This window comes from Brachyistius frenatus, unplaced genomic scaffold, assembly GCF_029030835.1.
Source record: "Brachyistius frenatus isolate BFR_SWC_R1_liver_20210118 unplaced genomic scaffold, ASM2903083v1 Contig_23, whole genome shotgun sequence".
Taxonomy (NCBI): domain Eukaryota; kingdom Metazoa; phylum Chordata; class Actinopteri; family Embiotocidae; genus Brachyistius; species Brachyistius frenatus.
Window position 1 is genome coordinate 4,603,849 of NW_027210622.1, and position 22,199 is coordinate 4,626,047.

A 22,199-nucleotide genomic window follows, 5' to 3' on the forward strand; every position below is an offset into this window, starting at 1 on the left:
AAAGACTGGGTCATAAGAAAGCACTTCTACCAGAATTTAAATCTGCCAAAGAGCCCTGGACAATCAGCCACCAGTCACCAGGCAAAAAGAGTCAAATAAAGGACGGAAGTAAAGACAAACTTCCGAATCAGCCTGTAGCAGTGCGACACTCAGTGAGAGTGCGAAAACCCTCAATTCACTTGTTGCATGCTGTTGCCACCTCCACTTTTAGATCATACAGCCGAAGTAATGCTCTGCTGCGACGCTCTAAACAGCTTCTGCTAACCAAGGCCAGCAATGAAAGGAGACTGGAGGAGAAACAGAGTAGTGTGGAAACATCAGGGGAGAAAAGACAGCCTTGCGGACCAGAGAGGAAGAGCGTCACTCAGCACCTGAGCCGATTGGCAGGGGTATCTGTAGATTCAATCTTTTCCCCAAAAGAGACGCTAAAGTGGTGGGCAGCGTCAGCTCAGGAAAAGACAATGAACCAGGAGCTTTCCCAGCGAATACGAGCAATCTCCGACACCTGGGTCTCAGACAAGGTGGAAAACATAAAAAAGGGAATTTCCTTCAGTTCTAAACGAAGCACTAAAGGCAACAGCTCAGTTACCAGGAAGTCAAAACAGCCCTCGGTGGTCCGATCGCTGTTTGACTGTTCACCTAACAAACCGAGGTCCTGTAGCATGCAGCAGATCTGCTCCTGGTTCATGCAGACGACCGAGACACAGTCTCTGGCTATCACCAAGAAGACGAGCTCCCGTAATCCTTACGAACTTGTGCACATCCCACGTTCTGTCAATAAAACGAGTGTTTGCTACAGTCCTCAGGCAGAGCGACTCCGCAAACACATCAAGAAATTTGCCAAAACTGTGCCAAAAAGTCCTTTGCAACATCAGCAGGCTCAGAGACGGTTGAGGAAGAGGAATAAGGAACCTCTATCAACACACAAAATTAGGCGACAGCTTTTTACCCCCAGCTTTACAATGTGGAAGCTCGATCGAGGAGTTCAGTGGTGTCGAAGCAGAGCGTTGGGTAAATACCAGGCCACTCTGTTTAGAGCGAGGACGAGGTTCTTTATCCGGAAAGAAAGGGACACGTGGCGAAAAAGGCAGAGAAACAAGAAAAATTTTACGGTAGCAACAAGTTGCTCAAATGGACACGAAGCAACTGGACTACATACAAAATGCAAAGCATTACGCAGATCGTCAAACGATGCATTCTCAGACTGTTTGGAGAACCGTTCTGCCACTCAGGAGCCTGTGGATTTACACAAAGAGCAGAACCTCTGCTCTAAAGCCTGGAGTCATGAGACCCTGAAGAAGTGCAGTGTGTTACTGAAGAAGATCAGCAAATCAGCTGAGGGTGGGAGGGTGGGCTTGGTGAGTGGGGACTCCTTTACTGTAAAACTGGATTATGGGTCACCTCCTGCTTGCCTCTTTGCGGAAAGGAAGAGGGATCTGGTAGGAGTTGTTAAAGCTGTGAAAACTGAAAGAAAAAGGAGTATAAATAGGAGGAATGCCTCCGGAGAGCTGGCAGCTTCTGCACCCAAATCAGTCCAGGGGCAGGATGCGGTGCCAGTTGGAAGGCAGATAGGCAAATACAAAAGTCCCGGGGTTGTGTCTACTGAACCACCACAACCACCACCAGCGAAAATCATGAGACAATCTCGAATGAGGGGCCTAACTGGGCCGAGATGGCAAGACTATGTATTCGGTAAGTACTTTGCTTCTTGTATTAAAATTCACTCGAGACGCTGATCTGATCGCCACGAAATGAATCTGTGCTTTCTCTCCTTCTCTGACAGAAAACTAAATGAAGCATGAGGCCTCCTCTTCCTGGGAAAGGGACTGTGGTTTTACGTGGTGCCTTTGGACTTTGAGCTGACCACGTGGACTGACCATCCCACTATGGTTCAGTCTTACACTCAGCAATTATGTAGTAGTCTAACTTAAAAGCTTGATGTTGCACTATTTTTATCCATGGATACGTATGTCCATTTTTTTTATTTTTTTTTTTCCTTTTGGTCAACTTGCCTTTCTCTTTTTGAACATGTATAGTAGAACAAATCATTACATCAAAGAGTTTTAGTGGGATAAGTACTTGTCGATGAGCCCTGTCAGAATAGCCGTGTTGGAAGGGAAAGGCAAAGCTTGACCGTGTTAAACCAGTGCTGTCTCCCCGAAAACATACCTCATTGTCAAGGCCAACTTGGACATCTTCCTTTACTGTAACTTTTAACGTTAAACCAGTAACAATTTTTATACTTAGTCATAGACTCCAGCTCTAAAATCCCCAAAGCTTTTTAAAGAATTTGTAGCGACTCATACTTTGGCACTGTTTAAATTACATTTTTTATTTAATAATTTTAGGTTTGGTAAAACTATATTGGATTTTAAAACTATTCTTTCAATCCGAGCCTTGTTTGCATTCTTTTTTGATGCTTCACTGTTGTTGTGTAGTCGGCAAAAACATGCTTTTCATGAAGGAATCTTTTGGATCAACTAAGCCCCATCTTCACTGTAATTGATATCTGTGTATGGGCCCCGAGTATACAATTGTGCAGTCAGCTACAGTAATTAACCCTCAGCCTGTACAAAAACCAAATATTTCATTTCATTTTTTCTTTTAAAGTATTTCTAAGCATTTGTGAATCTTAGTCCCAGACTGCAATTATCAGAAACATGCATGTTCAAAATGGCTACACATTCAGTCCCAACTCCCCACAAAACCCAGAGGTGTATGAGAAGTGAAGAAAATGGCATTATGCATTCGTAGAACATAGATTCTGATTAATTTCTTGGTTTGTGGGATCCGTTGTCTTTGTGAGTGTTTTTTTGTTTTCACCCAAAGCGCATACTGTCTGTCGGTGTCAGATCTACTTCTTGCACTATTCCATTTGAGATTATTAATCCCACTACATAGATTCCTCCTCCCATATTTTGCACACCCCACATCCCACTACTAAACCCCTACTGTAAATCTAGAGAATATGTTTGGTGCAATACAAACCCAGAGGATTTATCAGTATGTAGTACTTATTTTATTGCTGACAGACGTTTGGATGTACACAAGTACCAATAGCCTGTGATGTTACTTCAGTTGTTTCCATAGCCATCTAATGTGAGTTTAAAGGATACTTCTATACAAACTGTTTTCCCCGCCTGCTTCCCCTCTCTATGAAGCAGAGGAATCACATACTTATAATAGCATTAAATTGTATTTATCATAAACGTACAAACATTATTTACTGCTTAAATGCAGGTGGGAGATGTAATGCCGTTTCCCTGGAGTTCTGTTTTTTTGTTTTGTTTTCCTCAAGGTGCAGCAAGAGACGCCTACCTCCACTGGGGCTCAGCTAGGCCTACTGCTCTTTTGCTTTTCAGCTGTGTGCTAGACGAGGCCAGCGAGTTGATCGATAAACGCAAATCTTGGATCAATATCTTCTTGTTTAGAGGGCAGGTAGATCCAAGATGTCTGGCTGTAGGTCAAAACTTAACCCTGTAGTGTGTATTGTGCCTGACCCTTGTCATGTATGTCACTATGGTTGCCATTTCAACACGAGGGAGGTGGGGAGGCTCAGTCTTGTGATTTGAAAAACAAAAACAAAAAAAAAACATCAGCCCTTTTGTTTGTTGAAGAACCTGGTGCTAAACATCTGTTGTATATTTTCTTGGTCATCTGTTTTTATACTGTCCACTACAGATGCAACAAACAGGTGTCTGTGACTGGAACAATAAAGAGTCTTTTGAAATAACCACTGAGCAGTATGTTTTATAGTTGACAGGAAAATGTGCCGAGTTTGTAAGAAATAAAGAGGAAACGGCTAAGTGTGAACCTCTATGGTTCATAGTCAGCACTTCAGGCAGTAGTGCGCTTCCCCTTGTGATCACTTTAAACCAGAGATTACCCCCCCCTCCTAATATGAAGTTTGGCCTAAATCTTGTGTGTTTTGACCCACCACGGCATTTAACAAGCTTGTACTTATTCTCCTTTTTTTAAGCGCTGCAATATTCAAACTACCAACTAAAGTTCGTGCAGCTAAACAGCACCAAGGCCTAATATGACTTTTACTGCAATGTACACAGTGCTTTTAAGCTTCTGATTAAATTCCTTTGGCCTACCTCTCATCTATGAAAACATGACGGTACTCTCCTGCAGCTGATGCTCTTGTGCTGTTAGCGTGTCCTACGTCCCTGACTTCAAGCTGCCAGTCGATGAGATCGAAGCAGTGGCGCACTGATAAGAGAAAATTTAGAAGAATTGTCAAGAGAAAAAATATTAATAATAGTATTTTAATTATTCTGAAATTTAGGTCTAGATTTAGTATGTACTTTTTTTTAAATAAAATATATCCAACTTTTTTATTTTTATTTCATATAAACATTTATTGTTTGGCATGTAACCCTCCATCTAATCTATAGATAGGATTCCCGTCCTGGCTCTACATTGGAAACAATTTGAGTGCCTCTGCCTTAAACACTGTAGTACTTATTTTTTTCCATACTTTACAAAAGGTACTTATGTTGATCAACTTGGTCAATCAGTAGTTACATAGCAAGAAGAAATTGGCAATTGATATATCGGCATCAGCTGAGTGGTTCCCAACCTGCTGATATGACCCTAAAATAGTCACGATTATTCAGCAGATTAGACACGAAGAATAAGACAACACAATTTTGTTTCACTTTTTATGTGAAATAACGGAATGACCTCATTTGTAACCTGATGAAAAAAAAGTGCTTAGTTGAACAGCTCGGCTTGTGTTGACACTGAACCAAACAAGTTGGAGACCTCTAATCTGGTTCGGTGATAATGAAAAGAAGACAAGCTTTGACATATATTTGACTTTAATGATTAAAATGTCAAAACTGAAAATGTGTGGGAATAAAACTCCAGAGAAAACGTGAATAACATTAAAGGCTTTAAAGTCACAAATGTATTAAGCTCAGCGACATTAACTGACGATAGTAATTAAAGAAAAGTAAATGTTTCCACATGACAACGTTTTGATGAATGTTATTACACCGCAGTACTTTAACAGACAAAGCAACAAATATTTGTGACTTTCAGTTTCAGTTTTTGAACTGACTAATGGTGACCTGGTTTTTACGACACATTGGCCTCCTGGTTGATGAGGGTGTTCAGGTCCAGTTTGGTCTTCTCCAGAGCTGCAGTCTTTGCCCTCCGTGATGGACGCACCATAGAAACAGACTCTGGAACATTTTCTCCATCACTGCAGCGAAAACAAAAATGATCACAACAAGATATATATATATATATATATATATATATATGAGAATGTGAAAATGCATTGACAGGATCAAATCATCTTTTATACATGTAGCTACTTAAATAAATGCCATCGTGTTTTCTTTTGTTCTAAAATAAGTCTAAACTCACCTCTCCTCGGACGACTCTGTCCTTCTGCTCAGCTTTCTGCTCCCTTTGGCTGTGCAGACTTTCCTTTGACCTGTGCACACAAACACTCGGGTTACATCCCAGTGCTGAGTCAACTTCTTGACACGGGTAGATGAGAGGAGCTCTAAAAATATAATAGTGCTGTGAACAACTGCAGTTTTGGAGGAGTATACAGGACCTGCATTACCTTTTTTGGCTCTCTTGGCAGATTTTGATGGATCGTCTGTAGCAGCCTCTGCAGAAACATGCCAGACAGATAAGTCATATTTCTGCATTTCCTGTCTTTGCGAGCTGAATTCTTACTCTGACAAACACCGAATAAGATGAAGTGAGACATTTTAATCCACTTAGCAGCATTCTGGTAATGAGACATAATCGTTTTACAGGAGGAGTTGTCACAAACGCGAAGTGTAAATCTGCTTCGAACAGGCACTGAGATGGGAGCGTTGGTTAAGCAGGACCTCAGGTGCCTTTTTAAAGCTGTTTGTATGTGTACCATCTGCGTTGACATTCAGGGGTTGCAGTGCACTGGCACTGAGGAGCTCAGCCTGTTCTTTGGAGTCCACCAGCTGATAAACCATCTTCTCCAGAGCACGGAGACAGACGCGATCCTTCACCACCTGAAGGAAAAGACAGGAAGAGGATTTAAACATAACGTCTCTCAGGAGGCAGAGATACAGATACACCACGGGGTTTTTTAAGCCAATAAGTGGCGTGGCTCGAGGTATGGCCGTGTCTGCTGTTCAGCTGGTCCTCCACTGGTAGACTGCCATCAATATTTGTACATTCATGGACTCCAGAAAATGAATCCTGATGAGTCCTCTGTCGCTACCATAAGATTTATATTTGTCATTTGAACTAGACAAGATAGATAGATAGATAGATAGATAGATAGATAGATAGATAGATAGATAGATAGATACTTTATTAATTTTTTGGGGGCTACAGCAGCATTATAGATACAGGTAAAGAAATAAAAATAACAGTAAAAAATATTAAATATGAAAATGCACAATATATACAATAAAATAGATATTTTATTATTAAAAAAATATTAAATTAAACTAAACAATAGTGCGAAAGTTTTAATCAAACTAAATGCATGTATAGACGTTCATGTTCCCCGTCTGGATGAAATGTAATTACTTTGGTGATTTCTGAACATCATTATGCCACAGTTAAACATTCCCATCAGCTTCAGCTGTATATTATGATTTGGGCCATGTGTCAAATGCTGGCATGCAAACATATCAAACTGATGTCGTGAACGTCTTGATATGTCATTACACTTAGAATGCTGACAGTTTATGCCTGTCGTTGACACCCTTGCGAATTACAATGCAGGATAAAAGTGATTTTAGGAATCTGGCGTGTGAGCTGGAGGCACAAATCTATGAGCAGTTCCCTTTCTACAGGAATCTCCATGATCCATCACCGCTGGGGTGATAGGGATTCCCAGATGACATAGAACTCGTGGAAGGCATTTTTGCAATAGTTGGAAAAGATGAAATGTTCTGTATAAAACTCTGAAAACGTCCAGTACATTCGCTCCTCTGCTGCTATTCTAAAGACGTAGATTGTATTTTTCTCTTAGCAGCAACACCTGTTGTTCAAGAGGAAGACCACAGCGAGTCAAAACGCACCTCAAACGTGAGTAGAAAAAGGGCGGTGTTGATGTCACACAGTGACCAACGCATTAAGCGTGCTGACAACCCTGCAGTCGCTTCACGGCTTGCGTTTGGTCTGCATGTACCTGTACGAGCTCCTGCAGTAGCGTCTGCAGGTCCTTCCTGACGGTCTCGTCCCTGCTGAGCTCCAGGTGGCTGAGAGTCTTGGCATAGAGACGCACCTCAGGGGCTGTGGGGTCTTTCAGCATCTCACCACACATACGCACTGCCAAGTAGTCATGGACACACACCTCCTGAGGACAGAGACACAGGTGTGTGCGCACACACACACACACACACACACACACACACACACACACACACACACACACACACACACACACACACACACACACACAGAGTCATTGTTATAATATTAAGCCTTTTATTATATAGCAATAGTTATAATGATTCCCAGATAGGTACTTTAACCATGTAATAATGCCCTGCTTGCTCCTACTTGAAGTGCAGTATTCAAGTGAACAATTTTCAGACTTTATTAACGTGTATTTCTGGGAAGGAAGCAATATCATTAAAAAAAATTTTTTAAAAAGCTTAGTGAGACAATAAAAACATGTCTACTAATAAACAGAATTTCTCTAAGGACTCGACCCAAATTACCTTCCTGAGGCTTTTTGAGCTCACACGTGTCTCCATGAACGTTTCTTACCTCTGTATTAGTTGAAGGTTTAATAAGTCCACTTGGACGGGTCAGCTCAACAAGCAGTTCCACCACGTTGTTAATATCCACCTCAGCTAGCGGAGAGGTGGCTGGGGCATTCAACAGAGTCCGGACAGTTGGCAGGAAACTCTCCTCCACAACCTCCTGGTGGACCCTAACAGACACAAAGACAAACTGTATATTAGATTAAATTACATAAATAAATCACTTCATCTAAGTACTCATACAAAACATGCAGTTGCATTAAATGACATTGACCACATATCTCAGTGTGTGCATGTGTGACCTGCTCTCGCGGGCATAGAGCTGGAAGAAGACCCCGAGGCAGTGCCGTAGGCGCGTGTCGTCCTCGGTAACAGGATTGTACCACAGCAGCACCAGACGGGAGAGCATCTTGGCACTGGAGATGCGCCCCGTGTACATAAGTTTGGCCAGGCCTTCCGCTGTCTCCATCCGCAGGTCGGACACCTGGGGATGTTCGACATATACTTCAAGTTTCTTTAAAGACAAAAAAAAACTAACAAACACATGCTGCAGTTTATTGAATAAATATTTCCACCTCACCTCACTGTCTAGCAAGTCTGAAAGCATCACAAGTATACTCTGCGCGCTGTCCTCTGGTACGTCTCCCTTTTCCTCGGCCGCCGCCGGCTCGTCCTCCTGCCCGTCTGGCGATCGGGAGGGCGGGGCCATCTGAGTAGCAGCTGTTTCTGAGAGCAGCTGGAAGCCGAACAGCAGCAGCAGGTCGATGATGGCCCGCAGAGCACTGATGCGGATCTTCACCTCGTCCAGCTGGGCAATCTGGAAACGTACACCAAAAACTAATTTTGAACTTACTGTGTTTTATCAGTGAAACAAAATTACAAAAACATGTTTTTCCACTGAGCCCTGTAGCATGTAACTGTTGTAGTTTCTCCTTTATTGGCTACATTTACAGAGAGGCCAAAAACACCTCAGGTCTATGGATTACACTGAGGGTGAGGGAGTTTATTAAATGTAATAAACATTGAAGATTTTTATCATTCTAAAAAGGAAAAAAAAAAAAAAGATTTGAGTGCCACAAATAAAATTACATTCGCCTCCACACGCACACACACGCATTAAAACTGCAGAAGGAGTCTCAACACCTACAGCTGACACTCTCTGCACATGTATATCCCTACAGGTCATCAACAGGACACCAGTAGTTTAAATGTGAAAGTGTTTTTTCTGGGCTGAGATGACTGCTACACATGTAGCATGTTAATAAATGTACACAAATTAATTTTTGGTATATGGGACACGTGTATGACATTACCTGTAGCAGCAGGACCATGTGGGTTTTGGACAGCTCCTTACTGTGCAGGGTGCATGTTCCCAGACACACCACGGCCATGTTGCGGACAGCAGGGTGAGCATTTGCGATACTGGGCAGGATCTGAAGGAGATGGAGGAAAATAGTGGCATTAGTCGAGGTTTTATTGCCTTAACGTCTTTTTACACCTCCAGTGCAGCTGGAAAATATGTAAAATAAAAAAAATTTAAATATGAGTGTCAAAGCTGATAATCTACACCGCCACTGACAAAGTGAATAAACACTGAATGCTTTTACACAACCATATACTGGTCTACATGCAATTATTCTGATCATAGCTTCCATTTGTCCCAAATGTCAGGATTAATACATTTAAAAAAAAAAGACAAACTGCCCTGTTATACAGTATACTTTTTTTGTGTGTAATTCCTTAACTTCCAGGTTATGTGGTGCTAAACAGGTATCACATCTATTCAAGAGGCAGAAGCAAATTACACATTTAGTTGATTTTTTTTTGAAGTGAAGAGAACTGTGAATGTGCTTTTAATTTTTATTTCATGTAAATCAAAAAGAAATGTTAAGCCTCCGTTCTAAGTCGGCACTCAGTAGCTCTGCTTCTGACAGGTATCACAGCTGGAAATGTTTTTTTTTTTTTTTTTTTTTTTTTCTGTTCTCGATTTAGGAACGGTAGCCAGTCTTCCTTGCAGATCACTGAACTTCTGAAGTATTTTTAGGCTGTTTTGCGCACACAGCATAATGTCCATTCTTCTTTCCATCTGTGCCACTGGCAAACACACAACCCAAAAGCAGAGTATTTCCACCCCGCTGCTTCACAGCTGGCACGTTGTTCTTTTCATCAAATACAGCTCAGTGTTTCTTCTAAACACACCTCTGATGAGTGTGACCAAACAGCTCAATCTCTACTTTTTCCACAGAACATGTTTCCCAAAACAACTCTGGCTCATCCAGATGTTACTTTGCACACTTCAGATGTTGACTTCTGTAACAAGGTTGCAGGTAATTTTGGCTCTTCCATGTAGAGCCTGTTGTTGTCAGATCAACTTTCCTGCAGCTCCTCTGTAGTCAGATGGGATTTTTTTGTTTTGCCTTTCTGCTCAGCAGTCGTGCAGTTTTCTTTAAGTTGTCTTGGTCTTTCAGATCTTGCTTCGACTTTCACAGTTCCTCTTGCATCGCCCTTGTTTGCTTCATTTTCAGATCCAGTTGCTTAGTGGAGCCCATATTTGTTAAATCTTACCAAACTTTGAAGGATCTGACAATTTTTCAGCTCTCAACTGTCATCGGGTGACAAATCCAAATGAGTCCCTATCTGCCTTAAAAGTCGTATCAACTCACTTAAGACCAAACAAGGTAATTCAATTCTGAGATCTTATAAATAGAAGGTCCCTAAACTTGATTGCACATAGCCCAGTTACTGCTGTTTAATTCATTGTTGCTCTGTTTTCAGTTTATAACATTCTTCAAATGTTAATGTACCAAAGAAACATATGACAGAGGTTCTAAAAAGCTTTACATACTAACAAAAACAACCAGTGTCGTTCTTATGAGATGTCTATCTGTCGTCACATTTTTTTAGTGATGTGTAGAGTGTGGGTTTTTACCAGTGAGGACATTAAGGCACTTATTGTTGGACCGATTCGAGTCTTGATGTTCATCTGCTTCAGCAGCTCAGCACACATTGTTAGACACCGCAAAAGAGTCTCTGGGTCATTCTGGAAAAAAAACAATTTACTCAGGATAAATGACTTGAGATGACATGTAAATACAGAGAGGCGGTGCTTCCTGTGACGTGATGTACCTTCTCAGTGTGGACCTCCTTTTCAGTCAGCTGGCTGCCCTCTGCGATCTCCTGGTGGATCTGGTTCCTGCGGTTCTCGAGGTCTGTGATGGAGTCCTTCAGCTCTGCTGCTCGGTTGAACTCCTGGGCCGTGATACAGTCCTCCAGCGTTTGTTTGGCCTCTAAGATTCGCACCTTCACCTCTGCAAGCTGGATGAGAGAAGGGAAGAAAAGAGAGTTGGTTATATAAACAGTAGAGGTCATTCCTTAGCTGAAGTACACTCCAGAGGACTGTTGAGACAGGCAACTGCACCTCCACTAACAGGAAAAACAACAACAGCTGAGGCTCTGGGCCAGGTTACAACCCTCTGGAGGATACTTTGCCTTCACTCACTGAAAAGTGAAGCGATGGGAGAGACCAGGTGCACAGAATGGATGGAAGCTAGACACCTGGGCTACAATTGACTTTCTCAGCAGCTATTTGGCCTCCAACATAGTGTTAAGTGCTCATTGAAAGCAAGAGACTGAGGTGTAAGAGAAGCATGAACGATAACTGAGACTGAGCTGACAGAGTCTCTGAGCACACGTGTATGCCAAAATAACCACAGAGGTTAAACAAGGAAAGAAAAATAATGAAGAGAATTGACAAAGAGAGAACCAAGAAACACCAAGCAAAGTTGAGTTCAGTGTACATGATATGCACCTTCCTCCCTTCTACGTAAAATGTGCTTTGTCTCCAAATAAAAACCATCTGCCAGCTGGAGGTAGAGCTGGACGAGCAAATAGAAAAATAGAAACGGACAAGGGGTGAATGTAAACAGAGCACAGAAGAAATGGAGATCAGTGAGAAAGTTAGGAATTCAGAGGAGGATTGGGAAAGAATTAGTCAGTAATCTCAATTTAAGGTATTCGAATGTTAAAACTACTACTTGTTGCTATATAATACAGAGTATACACATTCTTTTTCCAGCAACACAATCATAGTATTCTTCTACTGCCAATGTGCTCGTTCCATCCATCTACAAACAGTAGGACAGTTGGGACTGAATCCAATCCCTTCTGGGTGCTTTCATTTTAGCGGAGCGTTGCCAACCTGGACCTGCTGCCGGCGGCTCTCCTTCTCATCCACCGGCTGACTGGCCTCCATGATAGGTTCCCTCACATCCGAGATGATTTCTGCCACCTGTGTAATACAAAGCCAGCCCATCTGAACAGCAACCTCAGTAGTCATCATATATAACACCGTGTAAAGAAAATCTGTTAAATTTTATGACACAAAAGACCTTCAGTGTGTGTCCAACTGGAAACATTGATTAATCATTTTAGCTTTTATAATTTCATTTCTGCATAACTTCAGCTGAATTCAGGATGTGCAGTGACGTATGAATTTCGATTGGGTGTGTTGAAAAAGTATGGATAAAATGAACATTGATTTCGCGGAGAAAAAGTTTTCATATTTAAGTGTAAAGCCTAACTTACAGTCTGGATGCGTCTGTGGTCATCAGGGATGAGGGTGAGGAGTTTCTCTGTGAGCAGGAAGACCAGGGAGGACGGCGTCTGTGGATCAGCCAACATCTCCTGCAGCACGGTACGCACACGCTTCCTACAAATACAAACTCAATCAGTCTAAATAAAACACCTCAACATGCTGATTATTAGACTTGGCAAATAGGGCAAAAGATAACAGAAAACAAAACGGTTGATAAACGGACTTTATCAAATGACTCACATTGTGGATCTCGTACCAAATAAAATGAACTCATCAACTTAAAATAACTCATCTGAATCTCATTTGTTCAAGCCGATAGGAGCAACAACGATCAATTTACTTTCACTGGTCTGGATCTGAAACGTTTAGCCCAGTTATTGATTAGTTGGCAGACAGAAAATTAATCAAGATCTACATATGTTGCTGATGAAATAATCCTCTCAGTCATTCAGCCAACTTTGTCACCAGTTTCCCCAAAGATTTGCCGCTTTTCTTTGTCATGTATGAAAGTAAACTGAATAGCTTTGGGATATGGACCGCTGCCTGGAGAAAAATGTACTGAGGATATCAGACTAGGCTGTAGGATGTTGTTAATAGATCCTGTCTATCCATCCCACTCCTTGCCTTCCCAGCTGATTTTATCTCTGCATCGTCTCTTCCTCCTCTTACCTGCCACCCTCCTCGTTGGTGTCCAGACAACCGATTAGATAGATGAGCTGCTGTGAGATGAACTCTTTGGTCATGACCAGCTCCAGCTGGTTAAAGTCGGCCCTCTGGTCCTCTGACAGCACGGGCACTGCCCTCAGATATCTGCAACGGTTGGAGTCCAGAGTCAAACAGCAGCTAATAATCACATAATTCAGCTACACACTAAATTACAGCGTAAATGAAATTCAGGCTACATTCAGGAGCGGAGACACAGAGGTACAGAATATACAACACTTCCCGAATGCAACACTGAACCATCACTACCTACAAGCAAATACTAAACAAAGCGATGTCAGCTATCAGCTCCCCACCGACTAGCTAGCTGGCTAACCAGCAACTGGTCATCTTTCTCAAATTAATAAACATATTTTATGGGCAAATAAATGTTAAACCTGCAGTGCGGAACTTTTCTCTCCCCCTTCAGCCAGTGTGAGTAATTACAGTCAACATAGTCTTCACCATACACTACTTTGTTGCTACTGTTGCAGCTATAAAATGATGGAGAAATTATTTTGCACTTCACAACCCCCCGAAATGACTCGTTTCACAATCAGAATTTGATCCATTTGGTCGGATGACATTTGGAAAGTCTTGAAGTCCTGCATGATTGAATGATTTTATACTTATTCAAGTTAGCAAAGGACCAAACCAGAAATCCCTCGTAAGCAGATGCTGCCCAGTTTGCATTCATTCAGCCAGCACGGGAATGTCTGACCAGACAAATTAAGAGATTTATCTGGCAGTGTTATGATCAATCAGCACTGTGAGAACATGTTTGGCTTGAATGTAACAGATGTTCATTTATATGCAAAAGTCCCGCACTCTAGTTTTAACTGTGCCACTCACCTAAATCAAACATATTTGAAGAGCCTTTCACACAACAGCATCACACACACATTAGGCAGGCGATGAAACAGCACAGTGCTTCATAGGATAGATGATAGCTGAGTCGTAAGACTTCAAAGTTTTGAAGGACTTGGGAAAGTAATGCGTGATTTATGCTGAAGTCATTATAGCTTTGTAAGCATTTTATTCCCATAAGCAGTCTGGGAAACAAAGGACTTTTTAAAGAAAGCATCACTTTACAACAAGGACTGTGGATGATGGTGCTGTACTCCTAAAAAACAAAACCTGATCTAAGAATAAAACATTAATGGCACACAGATTGAACAAATTCAAAGGTGTTATTGTTTAATGAGAACAGCCCAGTATTTTGTGTGAGCTTCTAAAAATCTAAATTTCAAAGTAGTTACATGGTCTGTTTGGTCCCTGGGGCATGATAAATTGATCACAGCTGTTTTTCAAGTAACTGCCTTTGATCTTGTTCATAAAAACACACCAACTTACAAATGCACTGAGCATCAGCAAAAACTGTTTTACTTGTTTGGCTTGTTCAGTCTTCTGTTATATAAATGTCCCACTTTACTATAACTAGCCATGTTGAGTTTAACATAAGCAGTTAGTTAGCCACACTATTAAAGCAGTTATATGAGCCTTGAGTTAGCCACACAGTTACATACTGAAAGAGCTCCTCTGAGAACACTGCCTTTAGATACCTGGAGTAAAACGTGGTCATTATGGCAACTGTGTTGTTTATAAAAAAAAATAAGATTCATCCCAAAGTTACTAAAACCACATGAACTACTTTATAAATCCTTAATAAATCCGTCAATATTGATCAGTTCCCTGATCTAGACTTTACTCTGCAATAATGGTTAAATTAATATATAGCTGACAGAGTGAAAACTATAATCCAGTGAAAGTCAGTCTCTTCTCTTACCCACAGAGGTAGTCGGCGTAAGTGGCAGCATCCGTTAACACTTTCTCCAGCATTTCATCACCATCATCTCCTTTACCCTTGATGAACTCACACAGAGCTCTCCAGTAAAGCACGTTTTCACAGGTCAGAGAGTCCACTGGGATCAGCTTCCTGTTCAAAACGCAAACACACATATTTAATCTCTAACCTCCGACATGTTATTAATCAGTTACGTGAGCGAGAGGAGGGAGTTACCTGTTGTCCAGCTGGACTGTATTATGTGGCAGCTCCTCGGTCGGTGTGCTTTTGAAGATTGCTTTTAATGTGTCCAGAGCTGTTTCAGCACAGTTCTCCACATCCAGCCGATGGAGCAGCTCGATGACATTCCCATCCAGCCGCAGCAGCCAGGCCGGCAGCAGACGACTGCAGACCACCTCCCTTACCGCTTCTACGAAACGCACAGCCAGGCAGACGTGTCGATTAAACAGGGCAGAATTTAGAGTTGATCAAAAGAAAATGAATTCACTATTTTTTTATTATCAGCTAATTGTTTCTCCCTTTTTCTTCCCCAAGCAAAAATGCCGTCATTAATATAAAGTCCAAACTTCTCCAGTGTGAGAATTGGCTGTTCTTTTCTGTTTTATGTCTTTGCAATAAAAAAATATTTGGGTTTTAGATTGTTGGTTGTACTAAACCAGATATTTAAAGTGTCGTGTTGATGGATTTTTTTTTTTTTAACATTTCCAATAGACCAAACAATCAGGAAAATAACTGCCAGATAAACTCAGTCAAAATAATTCTTTGTCGTGACTTTGAAGTTTTAGCTTACTGCAAGTGAACATAATGGAGTGAATAATTTGTACTGTAAAAGTACTGTTTCAAACACACGCACACGCACACACACACACACGCACGCACACGCAAATCTCTGTTACCTGAGGTGTCTTTGAGACCCTGCCGTAGCAGAACAACTCTCTGCGCGATGGTAAGAGCTTTAATGTGAACTTTTTCAGCCAGAACCTTAAACCGAAAACAAAGAATTTTAAGAATAACCTGAGTTCACAACCTTTAACAGGTACTCGGTATGTGCGCGTACTTAATCAATTGACTGTACATATGATTACCTGGTAGGCTAACTTGCGGACATTCTCTTTGATGTCCCGGGTGCGTCTGAGTACTTTCGGGAGTGTCAGAGGGGACATTGCAATGCAGGACAAAACAGCACGTCGCACCTCAGCATTAGCATCATTATCCAGAATTAATATGTACGCTGAAAAGAGGAGAGAAGTTACGCATTATACAGTTAGAGGGCCAATGACAAGGGGAAACAAACATAAATATCAAACCAAACAATTTATAGACTGTCAGAGGCTGACGATTAAAGAGTTTAAGAATACAAGTTCATGAATCTGGCAGGGACGGAGCCAAAAAAGTGTCTTAACAAAAAAAGATAGGAAATATTTGTGTTCATACACATCATTTAAATAATCAGCCTCAAGATTGGTTTCTAATATTTTCTTTGTTTGACATTATGCGGGAGAAAAAACAAACAAACCGTTAATGGTGGGACAGTCAGGCTCCTTTGGCTGCTGAAGGCGAGTCATGGCCAAAGCAGCCTGAATTCTCACGTTGGGGAACTTGTCAGTGACACGAACCAGCATGGCTTGATGGATCCGATCGAAGAGATCATCATCGATCTGGGCATTTTCTGCCATGCTGCCCAGCAACTTGTTGATCAGCTGGCACACTCGGAAACGCACAGCATGGCTATTGGCTTTATGAGACTGAGAAGAGAGGAGGAAAGAAAATTCAATGGTCCAAACAGGTTGTGACGAGAAGAAGAAAAGAGGTACAAGATACAGGATTGGGGAGGAAAAGGGACAACACGAGGACAATGGTGGACATGGATCAAAGTAAAAAGGATATGCAAGACAGAGAAAAGTGTTCAATACCACGGGATAGTGGAGCAGAAAAAAACAGATTTGAAGATACAAGAGAAGAAAGAAGAGAGATAGGAGATGTCAAAAATCTGATTAAAAGGCAGCAGAGACTTTCACATCAGAGCTTCTGTGTTCATCAAATTCAAGAAAATCAGAGAGCTTTTACCATTAATACAGAGAAATGATCGTGGTTAAATTATTTCTTGTTGCAAAAGTTTGTTGCAAATAAACTTCCATCTGTTTGTGAGTCTAATGTTTTTAATCATTTAGCAAACACAGAACAAACAGTGTTTAAAAATAAACTTTTAACTCAAAATGTTAATACCTCCAACAGGAAGTTGAAGATGAAACTCAAAAAAGGATGATCATCGTCAGCTTCTTCTTCCTCATCCTCCTCTGGCTCCTGCTCCTCCTCCTCCTCCTGCTCCTCCTCTGTTTTAGGTGAAGACTGGAAACACGTGGCGAACCTCGCAACAAAGTCAATGACATTTTCCACTGTAGGTTCGCGTTTGTAGACAATCATTGCATACTTCAGGTAGTGGACAAACTCCTCGTGGAACAGCATCTTATCCTCAAGCTGAGGGAGGAGACAGAGGATGTGATTAATAACAAGCGAAACAGGGGAGGCAGACCAGGAGAAACAAGAGTTTATGTTTAAAATAAGTGTAAAAACCACGTAATCTGTTTCAACAATTTTCCTTCACAAAAGAATAGTTCGCCATCGAACCGTCTCCGGTCATCGGGGGCAAAATGCTTTCTGTCCTGATCTCAAAACGAAACACCGAGAAGCAGCTTGCAGTTTCTAAATTCTGCATATTTGGAACAAACCTCCAGAAAACTGGAGGTCTACTACAACTCACAGTTCTGTTAAATTCACATTTGCCTAAAAGATTTCTCTGTTTGCATTTTATTTAGTTACCTGTGTGGCTACATACCAGAAAGGAAATTAACTTTTATATCTTCCAGCAATAGACAGATAAATGCTCAAATTGACCACTAAATTACTAGCAAATTAGTTTTGTGTCTAAAATCTACAAGCCACTTTCACATTTTACCAGCATGTGGTTGGTTCCTGGTGCTAATTTCCCAACAGTGGTGAAATGTAACTAAATACTATTTCCTCAAGTACTGTACTTAACAAAAAATTTGAGGTATTTGTACTTTACTTGAGCATTTCCACTTAATGCAGGTTTTTACTTGCACTAAATCTCAGAGGCACGTATTGTAGTTTCTACTCCACGACATTTGTCTGACAGCTTTAGTTACTTTCAGATTATAGTTTCCCATTCCCTTCTTGTCCAGTGAGAACCACGTATCTCCAAATTTGGTGCTTTTAAATTAAAAAAAAAATTTGTTGTTGATAAACTGAAGTATTTGATTTTTCTTTACAAGTTGAGAAAAACCTCCTACGTTTTAAGACAAATAAACTATTACAAAAACCCACTTGGATCTGCTGGAAAATGCAGTTTTTCTGAGCTTGTTGACTTTTAAGATATGTGGTTCTTACAGAACATGAATGATACACACATACGTAGGTCTTATGAAATAGGATGCATTACTGAAGATTAAACTAAAACAATTGTACACAGATTGTACATAAAGTAGTGAAAATAAGCACAACCTAAATGCCAACAGCAGTAAAAAAAAATAAATAAATAAAATGCAGATGAATGCAACCGTAATACTAATTCAAAAACCTCATATATAAATGTAAAACACTGACAGGGAGCATTTTACTACTTATTGTGTACTTTTACTTGCTTTTCCTTTACGTAGAGCACTTTGACTTTGTTGTCGTCATCACCCACAGCTCACCTTGTTGTAGCGGCTCTTCAGACTTGCCACCAGCTTTGCCTTGTTGTTGTGGCCTTTCTGAGCGCGCTGAAACGCCTCCTTGATGTCTATTTCGTTGTCTGCGGTCATCCTTCCTTCACACAAACCAGATTCAAACACAGGTTGATTCAAACAGCCACAGTAGTTTTGTAGAGAGTCAGCTTCACCGTCGGCAACGTGTCTACAGGCTAACACTAACGGCAGCAGCCTGATAGTCCCCGGTGTCTCATTAGCTAACCAAACCACGCCTCGAACTCACTGAAAACAAAAAGCGGGGAAAACAACGTCGCAAGTTACCGACGGACACTTTATATGTTGGTTTATGCGATTATTAAAGCAGATATCGTATTATACCAAAGTCAACGTATTGTAAGTTTAACAAAATCGTACCTTTTCGTTAATTTTCTTTTCTGCTCGCTAAACTGCCGCTTGTTTTTAAATCCAACTGCCGTGATTCCTCGCGAGAACTGAGATGCGTAGTCTCGCTATATCGAGGGATTTGAATGCCCTGCGCAATGCCTGGCAGGCGGCTCCGTTAGGTTAGGTTAGGTTAGGTTAGGTTAGGTTAGGTTAGGTTAGGTTAGGTTAGGTTAGGTAGTTACTTTATTAATCCCCGAGGGGAAACGTTTTCGCTACAGCAGCATACAGGAAGCAATAGATAATAATAGAATAATAGAAAGCAATAAAAATAGCAGTAAAATAGCAGTAAAAATATAAAATATAAAATGCACAGTATATACAGTACAGTATATATCTATATATATTATATACAACGTATAAGGCTCAATAAGGTAGGCTACAAAGGGGGCAGTGCTGAAAATATTAATTAGGCGAGTATTTTTGTATTAGATTAATCGTTTTTGTATTTTAAAGAAAAAAAAAATCCCATAAGCGAGCAAGAGGTGTTTTTCTCAGTTTAAATTGTAAAATAAACACCTTTCGTTTTTTGTCTCTTGATCAAACAAATCTCGAAAATATTTTTCTTACATTTTACAGAATATAATTTATTTATTTATTATCATTATAGTATTAGTTTATACTAAGAAATTACAGTGCAAAAAAATGCAGCATTGAAAATAAATCCAATTATTAGAAGGTTAAAAGAGATTATTTGGCTTGTTTACTGACATTCATTAATAGCCTGTACGAATATTTAATATATTGATATTTTAAAAAGACATAATAATAACAGTTTGTTTGCATTACCACCCTGGCATAATTGCCTGTAGTGAAAAATTCTGAATTCTGAGGACACGGACAACGTCAGCTTCACCAGGCCCATATTTACATTTATTTTACAGCAGCCACATTAGTTATTAGGGCCTGAGCACCAAAGGGGCGAAAGCCCTATTGTTATTTGTAAAAGTATTATTCTTTTTATCCTGAAAGTTTAAATGCATTTTTGGAGGCTTTATCATATTCAAAAACTCATGAAAGTTGATAAAAAAAAAATCTCTCGGCAAAAAATTTAGGATTTTAGTGGAGTTGCGAGTGGGCGTGGACAAATGGCTCGCTAGCGCCCCCTAAACAGATGCCCAGGCGGCTACATTTACTTACATGCACGAGATTCGGTGGACATGTGTATCACACCGAGATGTACAAAAAAAAGTTCCAACACAACATTACATCAACTCAACAGGAAGTCCGCCATTTTTAATTTAGTTGCCATTTTTTGGCGATTCACACCTGTTGTACTTTAACAAACTCCTCCTACAGATTTTGTCAGACTGACTTGAAATTGAGTCTGTGCACTCTTACCATGTTTGGAATTAAAAGTTATCAAAATAATACATTTTCGGCGATCAGTGTGCCCATGGCGTGGCGGCCAAAAAGTGACCCAAAAGTCATGCTGTACTACAGCATGTCATCCAAAAAATGACGAGTTCTTTTCTAAGTCATGACAGGGGGGGGACATACTCCAAACCGTCGAGCTGAGACGCAGCAGCGCTAACCACTTCACCATCTATCTTCCAACAAGTTAGACAGCATTGTGACAAACCTTTGGCTCACTGCAACCTATAATTCCACCGACCACAAATATTCATTTAAATGTGACCAAAATCGCCGCAGACATTCTTTGGAAAGTAGATATACATGTTTTCAACGGGGTCTGCAGTGATATTAAATATCTCCCTGTAATTTGTAGTGTATGCAAAACTTTTTCAATTTCTCCAAATGTTTCAACTTCACTAAAAGTTGAATCACCATCAACAGGCCAAGGTGGAATCTGAACCATTAATAGTAACCTTGGTGAAGTAGAATCTTTTACCTGTTGAGTTAACCAGACTGTCGGCTGAGTCGCTGGAAGCTCTGAGTGAACTCCATGAAACACTTTCTCCTGCCGCAACTCGTTCTCCGGCGCCGAAGATAGTCCAGCGGTCTATGAGTATGGCTTTTTTTTTTTCATATTTCAGACGACATGCTGTAGTATGACAGTGGTGCAGTGGTTAGAGCAGTTGCCTCACAGTGAGGAGTAACTGGGTTCGATCGCCACTTGAGGCATATGTCAGTTCAGAAAAAGGGCATACTCCCAAAAATAATTAAAAAGTAATATTTGTATATAGTATAGCCAGGGCGATGCAGCTAAGTTTGATGTTTCGCCGTGACAGAGGAAGTTGATGTTTAAGGTCAAACGATGCTCCAAACCTCACAAAACTTTGCACATGCGTCAGGCACCAACTTTCATGAATTTTTGAAGATGTTAAAACCGCTGAAAAAAGTCCTTTTTTTAAAAAGAAGAATAAGTAACAAGATTGAGAAAAAAAATTGAAACTGCAAGCGAGAATATGCCGACCCTCGCGTGCTGCACGTCGGGGAGCCGCATATCACTGCTTGCAGTTTTCATTTTGAGTTATTATTATTAATTATTACGTGATTTATCATTCAAAAACATGTAAAGAACCAGGTTATCATATACAGTATGTCTTAATTTCAGGTGAATTGAAAAACACATTATCTCTAATAAACTAATATAGGCCATCACATATGCCATTAGAATTGTAATGTGCAGCCACCGTGTTGGTGTTGTGATGTCCAGGGCCGCAGCTGGCTGGACAGTTGTGGAGGGGACAGCTCACCCGTGGAGAGGACAGGGGCTCGCTCGACCACAGGCGGACGGAACTTCTTACTTTATGGCATCTATTTCTGGAAATCAATTTAATATAAATGGTTCTCTGTCAGGTTATTTGCTTTAGACCTGTGTGCATATGGGTGAGGGATTATCATGAAGGTGTATTTTCATATTAAATATTTATATGCTGTAGAGGGGGAAAAAAAAATATTTCCATCAGAACATGCAGCTACTCGGTCAAAAAGATGTGAAAAAATGGCCTCATCCAAAAGCTTTCCAGAGAGATTCACCCCCTTGTGTTAAATCATCAAACTTTCAAGGTAACAAAAATCAACTTGCTCCATTAAACACACAGGGTTACCATTTATCTTAAAGTTTTATGGGCTATGTGTGACACAGACAGAATATTTCTCCCTTCCCCAGGCCTGAGTTTGACCATCTGATTTGTTTGAGCGTGAACCTTAAAAGAACATGCACTGACTCCTGACTTACCTGCACTGACTGACCTCCTGAATTATTATCTTATATTTGTGGCCTCATCTCAAGGCCTCAGCTTCGTACTAAC

General features: G+C 40.7%; 1 protein-coding gene and 1 long non-coding RNA gene across 2 annotated transcripts; one reads left to right on the forward strand and one right to left on the reverse strand.

Annotated features, from left to right (window-relative positions):
• Window positions 1-1,366: 1,366 nt before the first annotated feature.
• On the forward strand, window positions 1,367-3,733 carry LOC138620385 (uncharacterized). The gene is made up of 2 exons (XR_011310873.1): window positions 1,367-1,692; window positions 1,784-3,733. It is a non-coding gene; the product is annotated as an uncharacterized lncRNA (long non-coding RNA).
• A 1,084-nt stretch (window positions 3,734-4,817) lies between these two features.
• ncapg (non-SMC condensin I complex, subunit G) lies at window positions 4,818-19,014 on the reverse strand. Its single transcript, XM_069697535.1, has 22 exons — window positions 18,955-19,014; window positions 18,547-18,659; window positions 17,057-17,308; window positions 16,347-16,575; window positions 15,916-16,061; window positions 15,727-15,811; window positions 15,047-15,239; window positions 14,813-14,962; window positions 12,994-13,134; window positions 12,315-12,438; window positions 11,929-12,018; window positions 10,857-11,045; window positions 10,660-10,770; window positions 9,044-9,163; window positions 8,311-8,547; window positions 8,033-8,214; window positions 7,735-7,900; window positions 7,151-7,318; window positions 5,894-6,017; window positions 5,585-5,632; window positions 5,380-5,449; window positions 4,818-5,212 (listed from the first exon to the last, which is right to left on the reverse strand). The coding sequence occupies exons 2-22, from the start codon at window positions 18,652-18,654 to the stop codon at window positions 5,086-5,088; spliced, it is 3,060 nt and encodes a 1,019-aa protein (XP_069553636.1). The 5' UTR covers window positions 18,655-18,659; window positions 18,955-19,014; the 3' UTR covers window positions 4,818-5,085.
• Between the last annotated feature and the right edge of the window lie 3,185 nt (window positions 19,015-22,199).